General features: G+C 34.4%; 1 protein-coding gene across 3 annotated transcripts in view; it reads left to right on the top strand.

Moving 5' to 3' along the window:
• The window catches only part of DYM (dymeclin), a 619,494-nt gene that overhangs the window by 339,665 nt on the left and 256,256 nt on the right, over positions 1 to 23,573 (top strand). For all 3 annotated transcript variants that reach the window (XM_074206163.1, XM_074206161.1, XM_074206162.1), the window contains one exon: positions 737 to 831. In XM_074206163.1, coding sequence (XP_074062264.1) covers positions 737 to 831 — 95 coding nt within the window. The remainder of the gene's footprint in view (positions 1 to 736; positions 832 to 23,573) is intronic.

Below are 23,573 nucleotides of genomic sequence, written 5' to 3' on the forward strand. Positions count from 1 at the left end.
AAGAATTTTTGAAATGCTGATATTTTCATGAAATAGAATATGAAAAAGTAAGATTATCTCATGATCATTGTTTTACCTGATTTCTTTGCTTCCCTAAGGGTAATGGTTATATATATAGTATCTTTATTCAACAACCATCTTCAATATCTTTTATCAGTGACATTTGATCAAAAGAATATAACACAAAATTGGGGTGAAACATTAATTTTTTAATTTAGAGAAGAGAATATAGTATAGTATATTATTTAAATTTATTTGTGAAGAATGGTGAGAGATTATCCTCCACTCTTAGACTATCTCTCTTTCTACAAGGTGTAGGGTATCAACTGAGAACGGTACATTGCCTTTACTAAGTGTCAGCAATGAAATGCCCAAAGAAGGAAAAGACTAATGAGGGGAAGTTTGGGGTGGTGAGGAAGTGGGAAGTTTCAAGAAAAAAAGGAAAGTATGTACTTTGAGACAACTACATTTATAGAAGTCCTAAAGACAGCTTTGAGATCTCAGCAGAAATGATTTTGTGAAAAAGATGACTAGCAAAGAGAAATGGGCACAACTGATGAATTCAGTTATCCTTCCAATACAGACATGTAAAATGTGGTCACAGTTGAACTGACTTCTTCCATAATTCACTTTTTTTTATAAAATATAGATATTTTATAAAATATAGATATATATATAGATATAGATATAGATATATAGATATATAAGTACATCTTTCATTTATGTTTTCTGACAGGACAAGTACCTTCATACAAATTGTTTGGCAGCTTTAGCAAATATGTCAGCACAGTTTCGTTCACTTCATCAATATGCTGCCCAGAGAATTATCAGGTAAATAAGTTTTTGTAAAAGTGTAGAATTTCATCTTAAAACTAAGAATTCTTTTCGGTTAACATCACATGAAACTTTACAGTTTCTCAGTATAGTTTGTATTTAATTGCTATTGGATGAATGTTCATAGGATAGAGAACTTGCTTTGAGAGAACTATGATTTTTCTACCAATAATCATTATGTAAACATTTGTTAAGACCCTGTTTTGAGCCAGGTACTGTACTGTGCTATTATGCTCAGAATATAAGAAGAGGCAAAAGACAGTCTTTGCCTTCAAAGAACTTACACTGTAATGAAGGAATTCACAATTTTATGATTCCTGACCCTTCACCTCTCTGGATATTACAAATCTCACTTTTAGTCCTTTGATTAGGAACTAGATTGTTGAATTTCTTTTAGCAATTTCTCAGACTCATTCTACATCTTAAACCTCTATGAATCTTTTTGTCATAACTCCCAGTTAAATTTAGATGAAAAATATATGATTTAATTTTTTTGTAGTTCTCTTTAAGTCTTCGATCCATTAACACTCCAATTCATAATGTTATGCCAGTTTATTCATTATAATCTAGATATTGCCTTTCTTTATCTCATTTCTTTCTATTCAATACTGTTCTCATCTCCTTCTTTTCCCCTAAAAAAATCAACAATGAATTTTCATTGTATATCAACCATCTTGAAATTTATTTAGAAGGCAAATTTATTTCTTGACTTTCTTTAAACTCTGTTATTATATAGCCTTACATTTGGAAATACTTGTGAATTTCAAACTAGTTTGAGGGAAAGTATGTTTGAATGATTTTATCCTAACTCACATTTAGAGATTTTAAAAATATCTAACAATCCGTTCATATATTTAAAGATTTATAGTTAATTGAGCAGTTAGGTTGTTTAGTGGATGGAGTGCTGGATGTGGAAGCAGGAAGATCTGAGTTCACATCTAGCCTTAGATGCTTTCTAGCTTTGTAACCCTGGGCAAGTTACTTAACCTCTCTGTGCCTCAGTTGGTATCTTCATGTTGTAATGATCAAATGAGATAATATTTGGGGGAAAAAAGCACATTTCCTTTTATATGGTAATTGCTTTATTAACTCCCCTCCCCTTTCCTAAGAGTTTTCCTGTGTCCTAAGCCTTTCTATGTCATTATACTTTGTGTATCTAGTGTAGCCTACCAGTCACTTCTCAGAGTAATATTTTTATTATTTTAAATGCTCAAAATAAAAAACATAAGATTGCACAGAAATCCAGTTATATTGAAAAACAGTGAGTAGATGAGAATACTGCAACCACATATATGTTCTAGCAGCAGGTTTAATAGCTACAGTGATTGGAAAAAATAATGAGCATAAATGACATCCTGAGATATATTTAGCAACTGTGGAATGTTATGAAATACCTGTGATTTCCTTTGATGACCAAGTCCTTGTGGTTTATTTCCTATGTTTATAACAAAAGTAAGTATTAAATTTCAGTTATATTTGGTGTAAATAATGATACTCTTTTTTTCTTATCCAAATTCATTGGTCTTCTTGAAATCCTTGGATCTTAGTGTAATGCATGTCACTTATACAACCTAGCATTTCAGGGCCTAAAGAATCCCATTTACCCTGTTCAATAATTTAGTTGTGTCTAACCACATTTGGACTTTTCTTGGAAGTCTTTGCTGTGCATCTGGGATTGCAGGGAGGGAAAGTCATAAGGTCTAAGAAGCTTGAAAAGTAGAGGGAGGAAGAATATTTGTGTTCAAGGCCCATATTATGATTGTGAGATTTGGAGAGAAAAGAAAGACTGTGAGCAAGGCATTGAACTTAGTGAGGAAGGGAGAAGAGTGTTCTAGACAATAGCATCTTGATTAGGGTTAAATAGTGATTAAATATAAACCTTCACAAAGGGTCCTTGGAAGTGGCAAATAAGAGGAAATGCAGCTCCCCTACCATGACTAATGAATAAGAGGGGTAAATGAATGAAAATACAAGTGCTGGTTATGGCAACCAGTAAAGCTGTGTAATCAGGAGGAAGCCAGGTTTCAGTGAGTTCAAGAAGATGAAGAGAGCAACAAAGAGAAGGCTAAAATATAAATATACTTTATATTTACATTTATTAAAATAAAATAATAATAAAACAAAATAAAAAAGTGATATCTAGATGCTTACTTTTGGAGCAGGCATTCCAGAAGTAAGTTATACAGTATGTGGTTTTTACTTTAGTAGTGTTAATTGTATTTGTGAAAATAATGCATTAGGTACAGCAGTGCTACAAGAGACTATCAGATCATTAACCATTCTGACTTGGCGTTCAGCTATTTTGTTAAATTATTGTGAGATTTGACTAGTGATATATAAATGACATAGTTGAATATTTTTTGTTGATTAGGTGCATTATTATACAGGGATTCCTTTATCTGTGTTTCTTTTGACTTAATAATATTTTTTCCTCTATGCTCTCCACAAAAACAAATTTTAAGGGCAATTCAACATGCCAGTTATATGCCCATCCCTCTTGCAGTCTGTCTTTAAATCAATACCTATAATATGTTAAAGTTAGCCATCCCACTGGTCATATCCAAAGTTGAATTGTTGAATATAGGTCTTTTTATTTTCTTAAATTGCAAATTTGATTTATCCTCATGTCCTCAGAATATTTTTTAAGACTCAAGCAATGAGTGGATTTTCATTTAGGAAAAAATAAGAGTCTGATTGAATAAGGTCTAAGAAATGGATTCATTAATATTGTTTATTGGTCTGAACATTGAAATTCTATTTTTCATCTCAACAATGAACCTTCATAAAATTAATTATTCTAATATTTGTCTAGTGTTTGTGATTTTTTAAAAACAAATGTTTATTGAAATATTTAATTTTTTCATCATTAGTATTTCCCAGTCCATTACTTCTCTCATGCTGGAAGTTATCCCTTTAAATAAAGTATGGCAGAAGAAAGGAAAAAAAGGGTTCAGCAAAATTAAATTCTATTAAAAATGTCTGATGTTCTGTCTCACATCCCTCACTCACAGATCTCCTTTTCTTCAGAAGATCAGAGAAAGGATCTTCCCATTTTTTTCTTTGGGGCAAAACTTAGTCCTACATTATTTTGTTGCTGTTGTAAATGGAAACATGTATATTGCTGTAGTCATGGTGTGTGTTCTTTTCTTGACTCTTTTTACTTCACTTTGCATCAGTTCATATAAGTCTTTCCATGCTTCTCTGTAAACATTATGTTTGTCAGAAAAATTTTCCATTATAATCATGTACCATTGTATTTTGTATTTTGTATTTTTTATTTTGTCTATATAATGTACCTGCAAAAGAAATCAGTGCCCTGAGAGATACCAGAAAGCAGATGGTGAGATGGAAGTTTAGATGTACAATTCTTCATCCCTTGCTCTAAGGTTATCCCACTAGCTCTGTTTCCAGCTATTTCAGTAAGGACACCTGAGGAAGACTTCATGCTTTGTGGAAGGCAAGATTTAATAATAGTGTGTTTTATCTTAGATTGGCAAAGAGGCATTCTGAGCAATGGCTTTGCAATGCAACTGCTTCTTTTGAACTAGTGACTCATTTTTAAAAAGTCAGAATTACTGTTGCTCAATGCCTAGCCAATAAAGGGGTTCCAGTTTCTTTGCTTTTTTTGGTCTTTGATCATCACTGTTTGAAGTTGCCATAGCAGTGGGCAGGCCAGCCAGGGAAGAAGTAGTGTTTTGCCTTCAAAAATTTGGCTTCCTGTGTTTCCTGAATCCAGTGGTACTTTGAAGACAGCTAAATGTTGACGTTTCTGCTCTCCCATCATATAAATATGTCTAACTTGCTTTCCAGCTTAGCTACAAATTAGACAGCTGTTGAATTATGATCAATTTAAAACTCTCTCAACTTTCAAAAATGCATCATGCTGCAGAACAGGCCTCCTTAATTAAGTAAATTGATAAGAAATCTAAGAACTATAAAAATCAGATTAATTTCAAGTGTTTTTCACTGCTCTACTTTTTATTCAAAATTATTTTAGGCTAGCATATTTTAGAGTATTGTGCTTTTACTGAATTATTTCCTCTTTTAGAGTAACAAAAATATTTTATGTGGTTATTTCCATAGTTGTAGTTAAAATATTTGTTTAGAAGTTTTTAGATTATCACTGACTTGTAATGTGGTACAAGTTAGAAAGTGATAATACATAATTTTTGCTTTTAACCATGAATTATTAATCTTCTACCTCAGTCCTGTTAGGCTATACATATGATAACTATATCCAACTGTAAACATGTAAATCTGCCATTCTTAAAATAGCTAATTTGCCAAGCACTAAATTTTTATAATATAAAGTAATAAATTAGATAGTTTTTTCTTTATCCTATGTTTCATAATGCATAAGAATCAATGACAAGAATACTGAAACCTTGTAAATGTTATTGCAACATATACTCAGTAAGTTTGAAATTTCAAAAATAGGTAATAGAATCCTGCACTTGGAAGGAACCTTAGAGTTCATCGTGTCTAACTCCTTTATTTCACAGATGAAGAAATTGAGACCCAAAGAGGTGAAATAATTTACCAAATATAAAGTCCAGCTGTTTGATAGCTTGGACTAACTATAACTTATCTTCTTACTTATATATAGTATTCTTTCTTTTATACCATACTGTCTCCCTATCCCTTGACATATCTGGGCAAGTATCTAATTTCATATCTTTAATATTTTTTCCAGTACTTCAAGGATCTGTTATTTTTTCAGTATAGATATCCTCAATATAGATCACAGATAATGGAGAAAGGTCTTAAGAGTCATTCTGACCAGTGACATAGGGATGAATTAAGCTCAAGCAGGCTGGTGCTCTGATGTTAAGCATATTATCCACCATGGAACCCACGTTTAAATGACTGAAAGTGGGATTCAGTTGTCTCTGCTTTGAGGATACTAAGTTATCTCCCTGTCATACTGAGACACCTGTTTAGGACCATCAGGAAGAATATAATACTGAGAAATAGTAATATCTTGGTGAAATGCTTGTGGAATATTCAGTATTATTTACAGACATTTATTTTATCAGTGTCTTTGTTTAAAGGAGACATCTCGGTACTTGTCAGGGGTTCCAAAATAATAGTCAAATTTTTCTTAATAGAAGTGTTTTTAATGAGCTTGAACTAAAATATATACATCCTGGGTGCCAAGTAACAATTTTTTTGAAAGATTTTACTTATTTTGAATTTTACAATTTTTTCCCCTGATCGTGCTTCCCCCCCCCCCCCCAAGGCAAATGGGGTTAAGTGGCTTGCCCGAGGCCACACAGCTAGGTAATTATTAAGTGTCTGAGATGGATTTGAACCCAGGGACTCTTGACTCCAAGGCCCATGCTTTATCCACTGCCACCTAGCTGCCCCATTCTGTTAGTTTTTACATTGTTTCCATGGTGTGCATTGATCTAAGTTGAATGTGATGAGAGAGAAATCGTATCCTTAAGGAAGAAACATAAAGTATGAGATGTAGAAGAATTACATAATAAGAACAGTTTTTTTTTAAATTAAAGGTCTTTGGTCTTTGTTCAAACTCCACAATTCTTTCTTAGGATACAGATGGCTTTCTCCATCGCAGATACCCCAAAATTGTGCCTGATTGTTGCCCTGTTGGTCTGAGCAAGTCCATTAATGTTGATCAACACTCCCATGTTGCTGTTAGGATGTACAATGTTCTTCTGGTTCTTCTCATCTCACTCAACATCAGTTCATGTAAATCCTTGCAGGCTTCCCTGAATTCCCATCCCTTCTGGTTTCATGTTCCATCACATACATATACCACAGTTTATTAAACCATTCCACAATTGATGTAAATCCCCTCAATTTCCAATTCTTTGCCACCACAAACATAGCTGCTATGAATAAAAGCAAACAATTTTTGTAGGAATGAATGAAGGATTTGAAGGAAGGAATGTAGGAGGTAATCATCTGCCTTTTTGCTTTGTAACACTAAGTCATTTGCATCTTTGGATATTTCTTCAGACATAGACTAATTTATTCTCTTGCAAGATCTGAGCAAACATATAGGGGGGAAAAAATTGAATCATAGAATCTCAGTGAGATAAGCTACCTTTTCATTAGTTAGACCTGTACCTAGGGGATAAATCCCATCAAAACATCCCTGAGAAGGATCTAATCTTCTTCCTCACCTCTAGCTGATAAGACAGCATATTTTATTGTTGTACAGCTCTTAACTGCCAGGAAGTTCTTCCTAATGTATAACTGAAACCTTCCGGAAACTTCTGCCAATTAGTCTTTTCTCAATCTGCTGTAGTAGTGAAAAAGAAAAGTCTACTTCCTATTTCAAAGACTGTCCTTGTAAACATTTGTTCTTTCAAAAGTCTTGTCTTTATCCTTAGCATCTTCATCTTATTTTCCAGAAACTTGATGTAATTGATATGCCCAAAGACAGCTACAAAGAAAAGTTAGTTTTTCTATACTTTGTTATTTCTTAGATAACTAAATTGATTCATTTGGCACCTAATAATTGAAGACAGTTGATTGAAGTCCAAAATCTTCATGCTGTTCCAGTAAGAGAGGCTCTCCAAAATGTACAGACACCACAGCTATCGTTTTAATGATTTTTTTCTCCCTCCTCCTACCTTATCTTTTTCACTGTCTACTCCCATACTGAAGATGCTAGCTGATAATTCTTTCCTAAATATATATCTTCTCCCTAGAAAATTTTCCTGTCAATATTATCCTCATATTCCCATTAGGAAGGCAACATTGCATAATTAGTGAGTCAACAAGCATTTTTTAAACACTAATACTATATTATATATAAGCCCCCCAAATACCAAAAAGTCAAACATACTATCCTTTCCCTCAAATTTTTGACATTCTGATTGGGGGGAAAGGCGTTTAAATTTTTTTCATAAAGGTCTATATTTTTAATGGAATGAGTCCTTGTTTAGTAAATCCAGGTTCAAGGCCTGTCTATTACGAGCTGTTCAATGCATGGCAAATCATAGTAGCAGTATTCTGAGCCATACTTTTATTACCTGTAAAATAGAGATAATAACACTTATACTAATGGTTTCCCTGAGGAAGGCACTTTGTAAACTGAAAAATGTTATTTTTTAGTAGTAGTAGTAGTAGTAGTAGTAGTAGTAGTAGTAGTAGTAGTAGTAGTAGTAGTAGTAGTAGTATAGTATTAGTATTGCTCCCTGATCCAAAATATTTTATACATTAGATTTGTTTTAAATGCTAGATGTGTAAGTATGCAAAGGTCACTTATTTGTCAGAAATTACAGATATTTTCTTTAAAAGAGCAAATTTTCTTTGAAAATTTGATCCTTTTAAATGAAAGAGGTCATCTTTTTAAATGATCATTTCTGAACTCAAGTGAAGCTTTTTTATAATTATGTGGTGACGTAATGGGGGGTTTTATTCTCTTTACTCATCTATAAAAATCAGGAAGTTGGGCCTGATAGTCTTTTAAGACTCATTTTAGTTGTATGATCCAATAAGTTAATATCTATTGTTCAGAGAAATCTTTTCTTTAAAGTCAACTATAGCAGAACTATAGAAACTGAAATACAGACATTTTGAGTATCAATGAATACACACCTATGCTTGAACACCTCAAATCAGTCTCTCTTATCTAGTCTTTGGTTTCTGTGGCTTTGTATTGCTTCTTTTCTATATTATTCCAGAAACTCCCAGAGAACTCTGTCTCATGGGATCAAATATCTTAGGCCAGAAGGAATTTCCTAAGTCATATAGTACAAACCCCTCATTTTATAGATAAAGAAATCAAGACCCAGAGATATAAAAGGAATTAGTCTAGGGTAACACAGTTAATGAATCATAGAACTGGGAATCAAACTTAGGTCCTTTGTCTCCAAATCCTTTTAACTGTACTTTGTTGACCATCATCACAGTGTTGCTGATTATTAATGATTTAGAGATTGAAGACAAAAGATTTAAGGCCACTGAAAAAGGTGAAAGAATTCGAAGCTGTCTGGGATGTTAAAGCTGCTCAGGATTTTATTATGCCAAAATATTGTTACAAGGTCACAGGCCAAAATCAGTAAGAAAAGCAGAAAGCACCTTAAGGACAGGCCAGGTGAAGTGTGAGAGAGAGGAAGGGAGGGAGGGAGGGAGGGAGGGAGAGGGAGACAGAAAGTTGGGGGGGGGGCAGCCATGAGGTTTGGTTTCAACAGGCCGTATGGTGAGAGTGCTTCATGTGGATTAAGGAAGAGCATGAGAAAGCCCCAATATCCTTGGATGGGAGCCTGGAAGAAGCAGAGAGTTCCAAGGGGTTGTGATTCCTATTAAATACCATTCTGTGGCAGGTTGGACTGAGGGTGGTGCTTGGGCGGTGGAATGGTCTTACATCTTGGCCCAGGTATCTTCCAATGGCAAGTTACACACTGGTTCTTCTTGTCCCAAGGTGCTCAACCCCCAAATTCAACATGTCATTTCCTGTCATGTCAGCATTTAGGTCAAAGTGAAGTGAAGGGGGAAACGGGGGACAAGATACAAATAACAGTGTCCAGGGGATGCTGGACACAATCAACACGGGGTCGGTTTACATCTCAAGAGCAGGGCAACCTCCACTCATTTAACAAGATTTAACAGCATTTAAAATTATAGATTTTGTTTTCTGCTGCATTCATCATTCTTTACATCATTTCCATGCATCAAGCCACAATGAAAAAAGACCTTGCCTTGGAGATGGGGTTGTTTTATATACCATTGTGGCTGGTTGCCTTTGTGATTGTCTTCAATTAAATAAGCATTTATTAAACACATACCATATATATGAACCATTGGGCTAAGCTGCAGAAATTGGCCCAGCCCTCTAGTGTTGTATTAAGTTTGATACTTCCACTGAAGAATCACTACTTGACCCAGGAATGCAGGTGTAAAAAGAAAATAGAGATTTATTTAAAAAAAAGAAGTTACAACACAAAAGAAGTGATTGAGGAGTTAGAGATTTAAAAAAGCCAGGTGGATTGTTAATTAGTTTTAGCTAGCCAGTTGCCAGATTAAGCAGAAATCTGAAAGCAAGAGAGTGAACCTCACCTGAAATCTCCTTAAATCCCCCCCTTCTGGATCCATGGGAAGAGGAGGTGACTTGGGAGTTGCCCAATTCACCACAGGAGAGTTTGCCTTTTGGGGAGGGGTGTAAGGCTGCTGATTTTGGCCTGGGTAGTCTTGGGTGTTGTTTCAGTGCCTGCATAATCCAGTTTGTTTTACCTATGAGATTGTCTCCAAAGTCAGTCTGGAGGTCAAGACAGTCTTTTAGCAAAATTATAGAGGAACAATGAAGATTTACAAAATTTTGTTTTCAATTAATTTGAATATTCCCTATGTTTATGATTCTCTGCATCATTAGAACTTCTTTTGGATGGTGGAAGGATCAGGGTGCACAGCAGACCTAAGATATCTTTAAGTATGTTTTTAAAAAAGGAAGAACACAAAAATAGAAATAGGCAGCATATTCTAGTTGCTTAAGGAGAAGTACTTTCAAGAGACAGGAAAGAAGAAAGTTTCCTTATCAGAAGATGGAACCTGAGCTGAATTTTTGAAGATAAGGAATAAGATAGATGAGAAAAAAGGTATTTTTTGGAGGCATAGCTAACAGTTAATGCAAAGTAACAAAGAGAAAAATGACTAGATACTCTGAGCTAGTGGTCCAGTTTGGCTCAAATATAGATTTTATGAAGGGAAGATAATCTGAAATAAGCCTGGAAATATAGGTTGTAGCCAAATGTGGAAAATCTTAAATGCCAGACTGAGGAGTTTGTATTTTGTCATAGAAGTAATAAATGTATCACAAGAAATTTTTGGTTGGAGATGTAGCATTATAGGGATACAGGTCTGTAGTTCAGGAGAAAAATTAGACTGGGATTAATAGATTTAGCAGTCACCTTCCCTAAAATATCAATGTCATAGTGACTATTTCTTGATGACCAGGTCTTGGAGTCAGAAAGCTTATGTGTGTCTTGCCTCCCCTATCTTCCATAGAACCCTGCGTTAATCACCAAGCCTCCTTATGTTCTCATCTCTAAAATGATAACAGTAATATTTGTATTTCCTAGCTCAATGGATTAGTGTGACATAAGAGGATAGGAATCAAGGCTGAGATAATTAGAATTTCTTTGGTTTAAGGAGCTAGAATGAAGAGTTTGGCCTCTTCTCTGTATTTGAAGGTCCTAGAAAATTGCCATGAGCACTGAGGAGTTAAATGGATTTGCCTCAAGCAACTTTGTTGGAAGCTGAGCTTGAACTTTCTCCAAAGACCAGGATCCACTAATACACTGCCTCCCCTTCTGAGGGAATCACTTCGTAAAAATTACAAAGCATCATGTAAATGTGAATTACATTTTTTTGCTTCCTATCCACATTTACCAAAAAAAAAAAAATCTAGTTTTTTTATCAGTATTTCTACCAGTCTATCCCTAAGTCTTAATTATCAAAACCAATAGCTATTCCAAAAATAGATGTGTGGAGGAGATTCTACCATATAAGGGGTTGTGAGGGTGGAGAGAGAGAAAACTCCTAACCTTCCTTATACTTGTGAGAAGCTTATAGTTAAACTCCAGATCTTTGGGGAATTTTTTCTGTGGAGAACAAAATAAAGTCATGTGTTTTGTTTTATATTAGGCAATTGCATTAATTAGTTGGCAGATATCAATTAAACTTTCTTTGCAGCTAAAATCTTGCATTTAACTTGTTCTTCTAGAGAGGAAAGAAGGGAGAACCTGTGCAAGTTCAAGGTTCCCACTGGCCCACAGATGCACCCTAATTGTCATCATTCCTTTATTTATTCTTAATTAAAGAAGAGTTGGTGTGATGGTAGGAGGACATCTTCTGAATCAGTGTAGGTAGCCAGGTCAAATGAAAGGAAGGATTTTTTAAATTTAATGAATTTATCAGACCTGGCATATTTTTCTTTTTCCTTCTTAGGTTTAAAACTATTTATCGTAAAATCTTTTTTTTATAAAGTCAATGATGATTTTTTTTTTTGGTTCAAAATATAAGTTCTTGTGGGAAGAGACTGTCTTGGATGTATTTTAACACATTGTAGAGGTTCAGTCCTTTTTTTTTTTTCACCCCTTTCCTGGAAAGATTTAGATGTGAAAGTCAAGGAAGATGTTGCTGAAAGTATTCTTGAAACTTTTTTCTGAGTGAGCAAAGTCAAACCAGTTTTCAATTATTTGTTAATTCACAAACTGCTTCTATTTAAACTATTATCATCCCAATTGTTGAAATGAAAAAGAGGTATAGTTTGCTCCAGGTCTGACACCTATCCAGTGATAACTCTGGAACTGACTTTCCAAATTCATTTACCATGACCTCAGATAACTAAGCTGATTTCCAGGTACAGTCAGTTTTAATCTAGATAGAACATTGTGTGGAAAGAACAAGGAGGCAAATTTTAGGATTAGTAGGTTCTGGCCCTACCTATCCTTGGATAATAATAATAGTCTAAAAAATAACATTTGTATAGCACTTTAGACTTGGCAGAATACTTGTAATTCTCTTAACCCCATTTTCTACATAAAATAAATAGATTTATAACAAGTAAGGTGGAGCAGTGGCTAGACCATTGACCCCAAAGTCAGAGGGACCTGGCCACTTGACACACTTAGCTGTATGACTTCAAGTGAGTCACTTAATCCTGATTGCCTCAAATCCAGACCATCTCCAATCCTGATTCATATCTGACATTGGACTCAGAAATCTGAGTCATTGGAAGAGAAGACTCATTGGAAGATGAAGTGAGGCTAGTGACTTTGCACAGCGCCCCCTCACTCAGATCTAATTTACATGCATATCATGCCATCACCTCCCTAATGTCATGTTCTTCTTCAGGAACAAAGGACAAAACCAACAACAAAAAAGTAGATCTAGATTATGTGATCTTTAAATCTTTTATAGTCTTAAAATCCCATAATGCCATAGAAAATTAGTGATGCGATCTCATGACTTAACATCTTATATTTTTCCAAAAAAAGTAGATTCTTCTATGCCCTTTGCTGATTCTCTCCCAATTTCATCATATTGTAATAATAGGAATAATGTTGGCATGCCTTATAATATACTATAATGTTATAAATTGTACAATAGTTGAGTTCATAAAATATTTGTGGATTGAATCTTTGAAAAACATATTTGAAATGTACTAGAAGAGATTGATTTTTTTAATCCTATTATAGTTTTATAAGGACAGAATTAACTATAAATCTAACCTTTTCACATTGGGCTTGCATAAATTAAAGAATATCAAAAGAAAAGTACTACCCACCAGATCCCAATTAGTACAAATAATGTATCCTGTCAAGTGGTCACATGTTTTTGAATTCTCACTATTTGAAGTTATAATTATGGTCCTTGGTTCTGTTCTGAAAATATCTGTGGGGGTTCCTACTGAGCAATGTCTCAAACTTTGTTTGACCCAATGTATAGACTGGGTGGAAAAATAAGAAAATGAACCAAATAAAATTTTTAATCTCATATAGAACTAAAATATGTCTAAACTAAATGATCATCTTCATTTCTTACCATTCTCTTAATACATAAGCACTTTAACAATTTAGACTTTCTTAACCTCTTTTCACCTTTCCTTTCTCCCTCCCTTTCCACCTCTATCCTTAGTCTTTTTCCTTCATTTTGTTCCTCCTGCTTTCTTCAGTTAAGTTTTTGAAAATTTATTCTAAGAAACAAATTAATACAAATGAAATGGATTTATATTCATATATATATTTTATCTATATGTGTAATATATAGACAAAGTTATATTTAGAGATGGACACATAGAAAATTGACCTCTACAGACAAAAGGAGACCTAGAATTTTGGGGAGTAAGTTATGGTAAACTACATCCTTTCCCCCCCCCATATTTAAGAAATTGGCAAGTTGAAACTTATAAAAAAGGGGAGTCCTTCTACATGGATCATCAAAATCCTGTACCAAAATGTCAATTAGTATATTTATGTAGAACTTGCACAGATAGAAATTAGATTTCCTTGTATGTAAAAAATTCCTTTTATAAATACACTTCTGTCTATTTAGCAAAATTTTATCTACCATTTTGCCCATGGAGGTTAAACAACAAATATGAACCAAAATCTTCATCATAGTAGTACTTTTTGTGGTAGCAAAAAAAAAAAGAAGAAATGAAGTTGATATCCATGGGGAGATATATATATATATATACATATATATATATATATATGTATATATATATATATATGTGTGTATATATATATATATACACACATATATATATCCATAGTAAATGAATATAATGGAATAGTAATATATTCTTAAGAAATAACAATATGAGGAATTCAGAGACACATAGTAAATTGATAAAAGTGAAGAAAAAGAAGCAAAGAAATAATAGGACACCAGTAATATAAATTAGAACATCACTAAGTGATAACTAAACTAAATTCAACTTCATTGAGCAGTTAAAGGACAGATAATGAAACATACCTCCTTTCTCTTACAAAGTCATTGTAATTATTATATTATTATTATTATGTTTTAGTTAACAGTTAATTTTTCTTTATGAAATTAAAATAGGATTTTTTAAATCAAACTCTTCTAGTACATTTCAAAAATTATCTGTTTTATGATGATTCAATGCATAAGAAACACAATAAGCTATAGATTCTGAATAGCGCCATCTCAGTGTCATATGGTTCTACTTAACTGACTTATGAAAGAAGGTTCTCTTAAATAATCAGGTGGAGGAAAGTGACAATAATTGGAATATTTTGGGAATTGACAATGATGTAAAACAACAGCAACACTAAAGGTGATTAATATTTAAACATAAACTTGTCTATAAAAGTCTAGTCTTTAAATGAATAATTATTAATTATTGCACATAAATCATCATTTCTTCCAATGAAAAATCCTAAAGGAACTGTTGAAAAGAAAGTCATTAGCAAGGGGCGGCTAGGTGGTGTAGTGGATAAAGCACTGGCCTTGGAGTCAGGAGTACCTAGGTTCAAATCTGGCCTCAGACACTTAATAATTACCTAGCTGTGTGGCCTTGGGCAAGCCACTTAACCCCATTTGCCTTGCAAAAAGAAGAACCTAAAAAAAAGAAAGACATTAGCACAGGGTGTCCGAAATCATTTCTGAAGAAAGAAAATTCATTTAAACTTCTGTTCATAAATATTTAGAATGAAATTTTCTAGAGAAAAATAAATAGTACATAGTATTCCAATGCCTTTATTATTTGCCTAAGAGGAAAAAACAAAACTTATATGATTTTTATTCTGTATTCTTCCTTAGGTAGAATCTTCCCTAGATTACCAAAAAAAAATTATAAAAACTTTCCTTTTAGAATCTCAAAATCAGATTTGTATTTGTCTTCCTCCTTTAAAAATAATTAAAGGGCAGTTTGGGGAGTGGGAGGTTTATAGACCCCTTTAGCAGTCTGCTGAAGTATGTGCACCCCTTCTTAGAATAATGATTTAAAATGTGTACTGTGAAATATATAGGATTTCAAAGAAAATAAATTCTAATTGAAATATAAATGTAAGGTAATTTTTAAATAGGTTCACAAACATGAGGTTAGGAACTTCTACTATAGACAGTAAGCCCCACCCCCAGTTCTCCTTTTTCTAGATCACATCACACTAAGATTGTGAATTTCTTGAGGACAGGGAGTATTCTGGCCTCTGTACTTCTAGCTTAACACAGTGGCTGACACATAATATGTGCTTCAAATCCTAGAATATTAAAAAGTCTCTAAGTTGTTATTTGAATGGACAACCTATAAAACTGATCCATTAATATTTACATTTTGGACAGACATGAAAAATGTACCCAGGGTTGTATTGGAGTTAAAAAGCAATTTAAATTGTAAAATGGGAGAGGGGAGTCTCTGAAATAACCCCAAGCTTCTCCCTGAAACAAATAATTATCTTTTTTTTTAATACTGCTATTTTTTTCAGTCTTGTTACATAACCATGAGTCATATAACACTACAATCTCCAAAGAACTAAGCTGAGGATTATCTATAGGACAGTGTAGAGTAGCTTGATAGGAAGAAGCAAACAATAACTCATTTAGGCCTTTAAGGGGGTAGAATAGATAGACCACTGTGATTGAAGTCAAGAAGACCTAAGCTCAAGTTCTTCCTCTGACCACTAATTAATTGTGTGATCCTCAGCAAGTCAATTAAATTTTCTCAGTGTCAAGTTCCACATTTGTATTTTTAATGGGAGACTCAGTGATCTCCAAGCTCCCTCCTCACTGTAATTATAGGATCCCTTGTATACAAAGACTTATTTAGAGGTAAAAAGTATCAGGGAAATATCTAATCTACAGAGAAGTTGGGCTTTCAGTAGGAAGGGAAGACCCATGGATAACCCATTAATAGCCTGTCTGCTCCATCAGTATCCTAATTTCAGTATAAGTGGAAGGAGACTTCTACTATTTCAACCCTTATTGACAGCTGAGGAGAGGACAGGGACAAAATTCACATAAGATAGGGAGGCATTGATAGGATCTTTGCTGAATTCTTTGAGGAAATATCTATATCAAAATCAAAGAACCATTTGAAGGGTGGCTAGGTGGTGCAGTAGATAGAGCACTGGCCCTGAAGTCAGGAGTACCTGAGTTCAAATCTGGCTTCTGACAATAATTACTGTGTGGCCTTGGGCAAGCCACTTAACCCCATTTGCCTTGCAAAAACCTAAAAAAAAAAATTGAACATTGAAGTTCAGTGTATAACCTTAAACTATTTCAGCAATATCTTTAAGCAGTGTCTTCAGTTCAAATCTTGCCTTATTACTTGTGACCCTGAGCACTTAGTTTCTTTTTGCCTCAATAGCCTCATCTGAAAATAAGGATCATCATAGCAACTACTTCCCAGGATCATTGTGATGATAAATGAGATGATATTTATAAAGTGCTTAAAATTTATCAAAATGCTAGTTGTTGCTATTTACCATACTAGAAGGACAGATAGGAGGCAAGATTTGAAGGGTTTTGAACACCAAACAAAAGGTTTTATATTTTATACTGGAGATATAGGTATTTTTTTGAGGAGAGTAAAAATGATGTCATGGTCAGACCTTCATTGTAGGAAGATCACTTTGGCAGTTGAGAGGAAGTTGGATTGGAATAGGGAAAGACTGTAGCAGGAAGACCAACCAGCAAACAATATTGTAATATTCCAGATGTGAGGTGATGAAGGACTGCATCAAAATGAAAGACTGCATCAAGATGATGGCACTGTCAGAGGATAGAAGAGAGTTGTAATTGTAATGTACAATCAACAGTTTGTGACAACAAATTGGTTACTAAAGGTGAAATAGATTGAAAAATTGAGAATGAAACCTAGGTTGCAAGCCTAAGTGATTGGGAGGATTGTGATCTTCTTCAAAATAAAAGGGAAATTAGGAAGAAGGGAGGATTTGGGGCAAAATATAATGATTTCAGTTGTTGTACTTATTGATTATGAGATTTCTAGAATATATATATATATATATATATATACATACACACACACACATACATATACACACACACATTTTGAGATATTTAGTAGGACCTGTGAATCTTGATGTCAAGCAGGATAGGGCTGGGTAAGTAGATTTGATTGGCTTAGATATGATCACGTAATCCAAAGGAGCTGTTGAGATCAGTTTGTGAAATAGCAGAGAGGACATGAAAAATAGGGCCCAGGACCGTGTGGAACACCCACTTTTTTTTTTGTTTTGTTTTGTTTTTTTCCAAAGAATGGGGTTAAGTGACTTGCCCAAGGTTATGCAGCTAGGCAGTTATTAAGTGTCTGAGTTCGGATTTGATCTCAGATCCCCCAGATTACAGGGTCAGTGCTCTATTCACTGCGCCACCTAACTGCCCCAGTAGACCCACTTTAAGTGAGAGATCCACCAATGAAGATCCACCAAAGGAGACTGAGATGTATTTAGGTAGTTGGGAGGAGAATCAGGTATCCCAAATTGTTGTCCCCAGCATCTAGAAGAGAGTATCAAGGAAAAGAAGATGCTCTACAGAATGCAGAATAGGGCTAAGAAAAAACTTTTAGATTTAACAATATACAGATGGTTAGTATCTTTAAAAAACAAAAACAATTTTATTTAATTTATTTGTTTAATTTTTTTTAAAGTAGAGTTCTAGACCTGTTTGTAGGCAGTAGGGAAGGAGCCTCTGGATGGGGAGAGATTGAAGATAACTGAAAGATTAGGGATGACAGAAGGACCAATCTCCTGGAGAAGATGGGATGAAGTGAGATTCCTTCGACATAAAAAGAGCTTTGCTTTGGCAAGGAGAAGGGTTATTTCATTATGAGAAACAGATAAAAGCAGCAATTGGCAGGAGGCATCTTAAGAGATATGAGTTGAAGTGTGATACTTAAATTATAGACAATCTTCAACTTTCTTTATGAACTTGACTAAAGCCTATCCAGGTCTACATTTAAACAATGCTTAAACAATATTTATCTTTAGCCTCTGTTATTCTTCACCTGTTTACACAATTAATATGGTGATGTTGAAAGATTTGGACTATTTGTAATGTGTAATCTTCTAATTGTCATCAAGAGGGAATAAACTAGAGGGAGAATCAGTAACACAGCTGGTAGATGAAAGAGGGAGGAAAGTAATTATCCAGAGAAAATAGCACAAAGGTAGTAAGGAACAAAATTAAGAGATATCCCTGAATAATCACTGGACTCTGGACTCCAGAAGTAGTGGCTTCTTCTCTGAGGGCCTTATTCCACTTCTGATGCTCTCTGACTCCAATATGTTAGCAATATCTGTCTCAAAAAAATAAAAACAGTGATAATGCATAGAAGGTGCTTTTTCACTTGTAGATTTTCAGATATTAAAAATAACTCAGGACAGCTAGGTGGCACAGTGGATAGAGCACTGGCCCTGGATTCAGGAGTACCTGAGTTCAAATCCGACCTCAGACACTTAATAATTACCTAGCTGTGGCCTTGGGCAAGCCACTTACCCCATTTGCCTTGCAAAAACTAAAAAAAAAAAAAAATCAGAGGTCTTATAATCCAGCCAGCACCTAACAGAAATTTCCTATATTATATCCAAGAAAAGGTTTCATCCAAGCTTTACCCAAGGCCTTCAGTCTCCTGGCCTCCTGAGACAACCTAATTCACTTTGGAAGGGCTGCAGTCTTCAAAAAGATTTTCTCTGTGTATCAAGTCTTCATTGGCCTCTTCAACTTCTCCCCTTTGTTTCGAGTTTTGCCCTCTTGCACCAAGTAAAACAAGTCTGATCCCTCTTTCACATAACAGTGTTTTGGACTACTTAAAGATAGCTATCTCCTTTAAAACCACCAAAAAAACACCTCAGATTTGAAGGACTCATTGATACTAGCTGCCCACCACAGAAATTTGTGCTGTGCTTTTAAAAAAAAATTACTTGTTTAAGGCAGTGGGGTTAAATGACTTCCCCAAGGTCACACAGCTAGGCATTTATTAAGTGTCTGAGGCTGGATTTGAACTCAGGTCCTTCTGACTCCAAGGCCAGTGTTCTATCCACTGCTCCACTTAGCTGCCCCTTGTGCTGTGCTTTTATTGTTCAAGCACATCCTGTCATTAAGTAAGGAGCATTTTGAATGTATAGAATCTGTAAGATAGCATAGTTTGGTTGATAAAGTCTGGACAGCTTTTCTGTTACTAAATTACCTTGCTTGTACAAGGCACTTAACCTTGCTGGTCTCCAATCTTCAACTTGTGAAATGGGAATAATTATACAAGACTAAAAAATAAAATCATGATGACTGCTTTCAGGTTTTCAGAGATCTACCCTTTATAAACAGAATTTTTTCATAGGACAAAACTAGAACCAAGAAGTGAAAATTAGAGGAAGATGGAAATTTCAGTTTATTACAAAACAATACTAGAATAACTAAACCCTCCAAAACAGGAATGAGTTTCTCTACTAGAGAATGGACTCCCTATCAATAGAGAACCATTGACCAGGAATGGTGCATATGAAATCCTTATAATGGATAAGAGTTAAACTAAATCTCTCTGAAATTTTGACATTTTATGATTCTAATAGTTGTACTTCTTTGCTGTTATAATTCAGCAGCAGACATTTGTTAACTACAGCTTATAACATATCATGCTGGGTACTAGATCTAAACAAATTTTTAAAAATCATAAAAACATACCTCAAAGATGACTGCATTTTGGATGAGAGCAGAGGTAGCAAAAATGAGCTCTATTCTCATCTCATCATTGTGTTTTCTTAAATAGAAAAGTCATAACTGTTCTACTCATCCTGCTTGACTTTTGTCAGTGACCTCCCATAAATACTCCCCAAAGATTCCACAGTATATACTGGAGACTTCCATCTCTTTAACATTGTACAGGTGCCGTTAGAGTGCAAGACTTCCTATTGCTAGTCTCTCACTCTTAATGAATGAGGCCCATATCCTCTTTTATTGCTCGATAAAAATACATCACCTTTCCTATACAATATTTTTTTCTTTTTTTTAAATGTTACTTTTTCAATTGCATGTAAAGATAGTTTTTAACATTCATCTTTTGTGTGAGATTTTGAGGTCCATATTTTTCTACTTGTTTTCCTTCCCCGTTTCCCATGACACCCAAGTAATATGATATTGGTTTGTACACGCACATATATGTATATATGTACATACATACACATATACATGCATACATATATACACACATATATATATATATATAAGTTTAACATTTTTATTTATCATGTTGTGAAAGAAGAATCAGAACTAAAGGAAAAAAACATGAGAAAGGAAAAAAGACATGAAACAAGTTTTAAAAAGTAAAATTCGTATGCTTGGTCTGCATTCAGACTCTTCAGTTTTTTCTCTGGATATGGATGGCAGTCTTTTAGAATTGTCCTTGATTACTGAATTGCCTAGAGGAGCCAAGTCCATCATAGTTAAGCATCACAAAATAATGCTGTTAATAACAATGTTCTGCTCACTTCACTCAGCATCAGTTCATGCGAGTATTTGCAGGCTTTTCTGAAGTCAGCTCACTCATGATTCCTTATAGTACGTACAATTACTATTTGTTAATATGCTGTTGTCTACTGATGGCAACTATGTATCTCTCCATTGCTCCTTAAACTGTCATCTGAGTTCTTGTAAATTGCTTTATCAGACATATAACAATCCAAAAAACGTTGGTATTCAAAATAGGGACCTTTATTTCAAGGATAAGTCTGGGGTCATTAAAAGTTTCATATAATTTCCCAGATGTATTCATCCTGCTTTACTTTTCGTATTCAGATTTGAGTCCTGATCAATGTCCACCTGCAGGTGTTTGCCAATGTGTGGACTATCCATCTAAATGTATAACATCATCTGAAAAAAGTCATTCTTTTTTCCAGTGCAGATAGTCAGACTGTATTCCTTTGAGTGTTTATGGATCTCACTTTAAAAAGGTATTCATTGTTCTGACACTAGGTGCAATTAGCTCATTGTGATTGTTCATATGTCAGATAAGTGGTGCAGTACATGGAGAAAGTTCAAATTTGGCCTCAAATACTTCCTAGCCGTGTGACTTTGCTTCAGTTTCTCATCTGAACTAAAGAAGGAAATGGCAAACTACTTCTGTATCTAGCCAAGACAACCCAAATGAGGTCACAAGGAATTATATTGAAGAGATTCAACAGCAAAAAATTTTTCCACAGGAGTTATCTGCAGGACATCTTCATCTATAGGTAATATTTCTTTCTTTTGGATCTTACCTTTGGCTCATATTTTTCATGATGATAATAAACTGTTTTGGCAAGTATTTCTGATGCTTAGTATTTTTCCTTTCTTTCAACTATTGATATCTCAGTTCACTCTAAATGAGGAACATGAGCTTCCTGTGTTTGTACTCCATTGATTTAGTCCATGTATTCTTTGTTTCTTAATGTCATTTCTACTTTCTTATGAATCACATTTGACTATTATATGAAGCTGTAAACATGGTAACACCACTATCACCAATACAGAGAATAGTTTCATATAGTAATTCTGCCAGTTCTTTACAGTCATCATGTTTTCTATCCTCCTTTTGTTTTCATCTTTAAGTTCTTTCAGGATTATTTGGGTTAACTAAATCTCTTGGTAAGTTTTCTGTAAACTTATTTTTTCTTCTGTTACTAATGAGTTTATATTCTAAATCATTATTAACTTCATATGCCATATTTCTTCACTTAGCAAAGAGAACGGGTATTTACTAACTGAAGCAGTGACAGATTCTTGTTGTAATGATGGTTTATATGGTTTAAACTTCTTTAGGATATGATTATAGTCAGTTGTCAGTGTCTGCTTTTAAAATATTTGACCATCAGTAGCTTATTTAAATAGGTCAATTTGTAATTGCTCTAGCTGTATGGAATATCTTATTTTTAGTCTTCTAAATTTGTATTGACAAGTCTTTGCCTTGACTAGCTATCTGTGTAGTTGATTCTGAAATTACCTCTATAATTATAATCATTGACTATCTGTTAAGTTCTAAATATTTTCTTTTTTCTTATCATATTTTTTGTTGGTCATCGTATCCAATCAGTCCACACTTCTTTCATGAAGAAAGTTACCATGATATATATGGCCTTGAAACTTCTTTTTAGTATATAAGTCTTTGGCTTCTTTCATGTCTTACTTTCCTTATTAGAAGATAGAGAGAAGGGGTGGCTAGGTGACACAGTGGATAGAGCACCGGCCTTGGAGTCAGGAGTACCCGAGATCAAATCCAGCCTTAGACAATAATTACCTAGCTGTATGGCCTTGGGCAAGCCACTTAACCCCATTGCAAGAAGAAGAAGATAGAGAGAAGAGACTGAGTCACCCTACTTTGCCCAGGCAAAAAAAAAGGTGGGGCCACTCATGAGTTCACCCTACTGCTAGTCTACCCAGAAGCTTATTTTCCATTTCCAAACTAAGCTCGTTTGCCCCTCCTTAGTGCCCTCCTTGGCGGTACCCTCTCTACATTTGCTGACATTCATATAGACAAGACTTAATATGGACATCTGATTGGCTCTAGCCTTAATTTAATTTATTAAATTTAATTAAATACGTTCATTTAATTTGGCCTTAATTTAATGGAATAAAGAATAAAGCATTTACTATGTACAAAACAAGACAATTAGGTAGCACTGTGGATAGAGCACTGGGCTTGGAATTAGGAAGACTCATCTTCCTGAGTTCATATTTGGCTTCAGCCATTTACTAACTGGGTGACAATTCAGGCAGCCCCTGCTCTCAATGAATTCACATTCTAAAAGGCAGACAATACACTCAGAAGATTCCAGATCTAAGTCAGATGGAAATGGCCTATGTTTCTTAGGGAATAAGGGAAAACAATGTCAGGAAAGCCAAGGGTGAAGATAATATTAAGGAGTGGAGGAGGTGATTAACAGATTGAGTTGTGGAAGAAAAATTAAGGAGAATGAAGTTTGAGAAAATATTATAGAAACATTTAGATTAATGGTGACTTTGGAGAATTTCAGTAGAATATTGAAGAAAAAAATCAGATTTCAGAGGGATCAGTATAGTAGGAGTATGATGGGATATAGAAAGATAGATTTTTTTTAAAACATTCTTGAGCGTGTTTATAAGACTCTTAAGTCTGAGGTACTGTTGCTGTTATTACCTAGCCAAAGTATGGATGGATTCAATAAATTAAAAAAGTAACTTTATTTATTTATTTAGGTTTTTGCAAGGCAAATGGGATTAAGTGGCTTTCCTAAGGCCACACAGCTAGGTAATTATTAAGTGTCTGA

The sequence above is a fragment of the Macrotis lagotis genome, chromosome X, assembly GCF_037893015.1.
Source record: "Macrotis lagotis isolate mMagLag1 chromosome X, bilby.v1.9.chrom.fasta, whole genome shotgun sequence".
In the NCBI taxonomy this organism is placed as follows: Eukaryota; Metazoa; Chordata; class Mammalia; order Peramelemorphia; family Peramelidae; genus Macrotis; species Macrotis lagotis.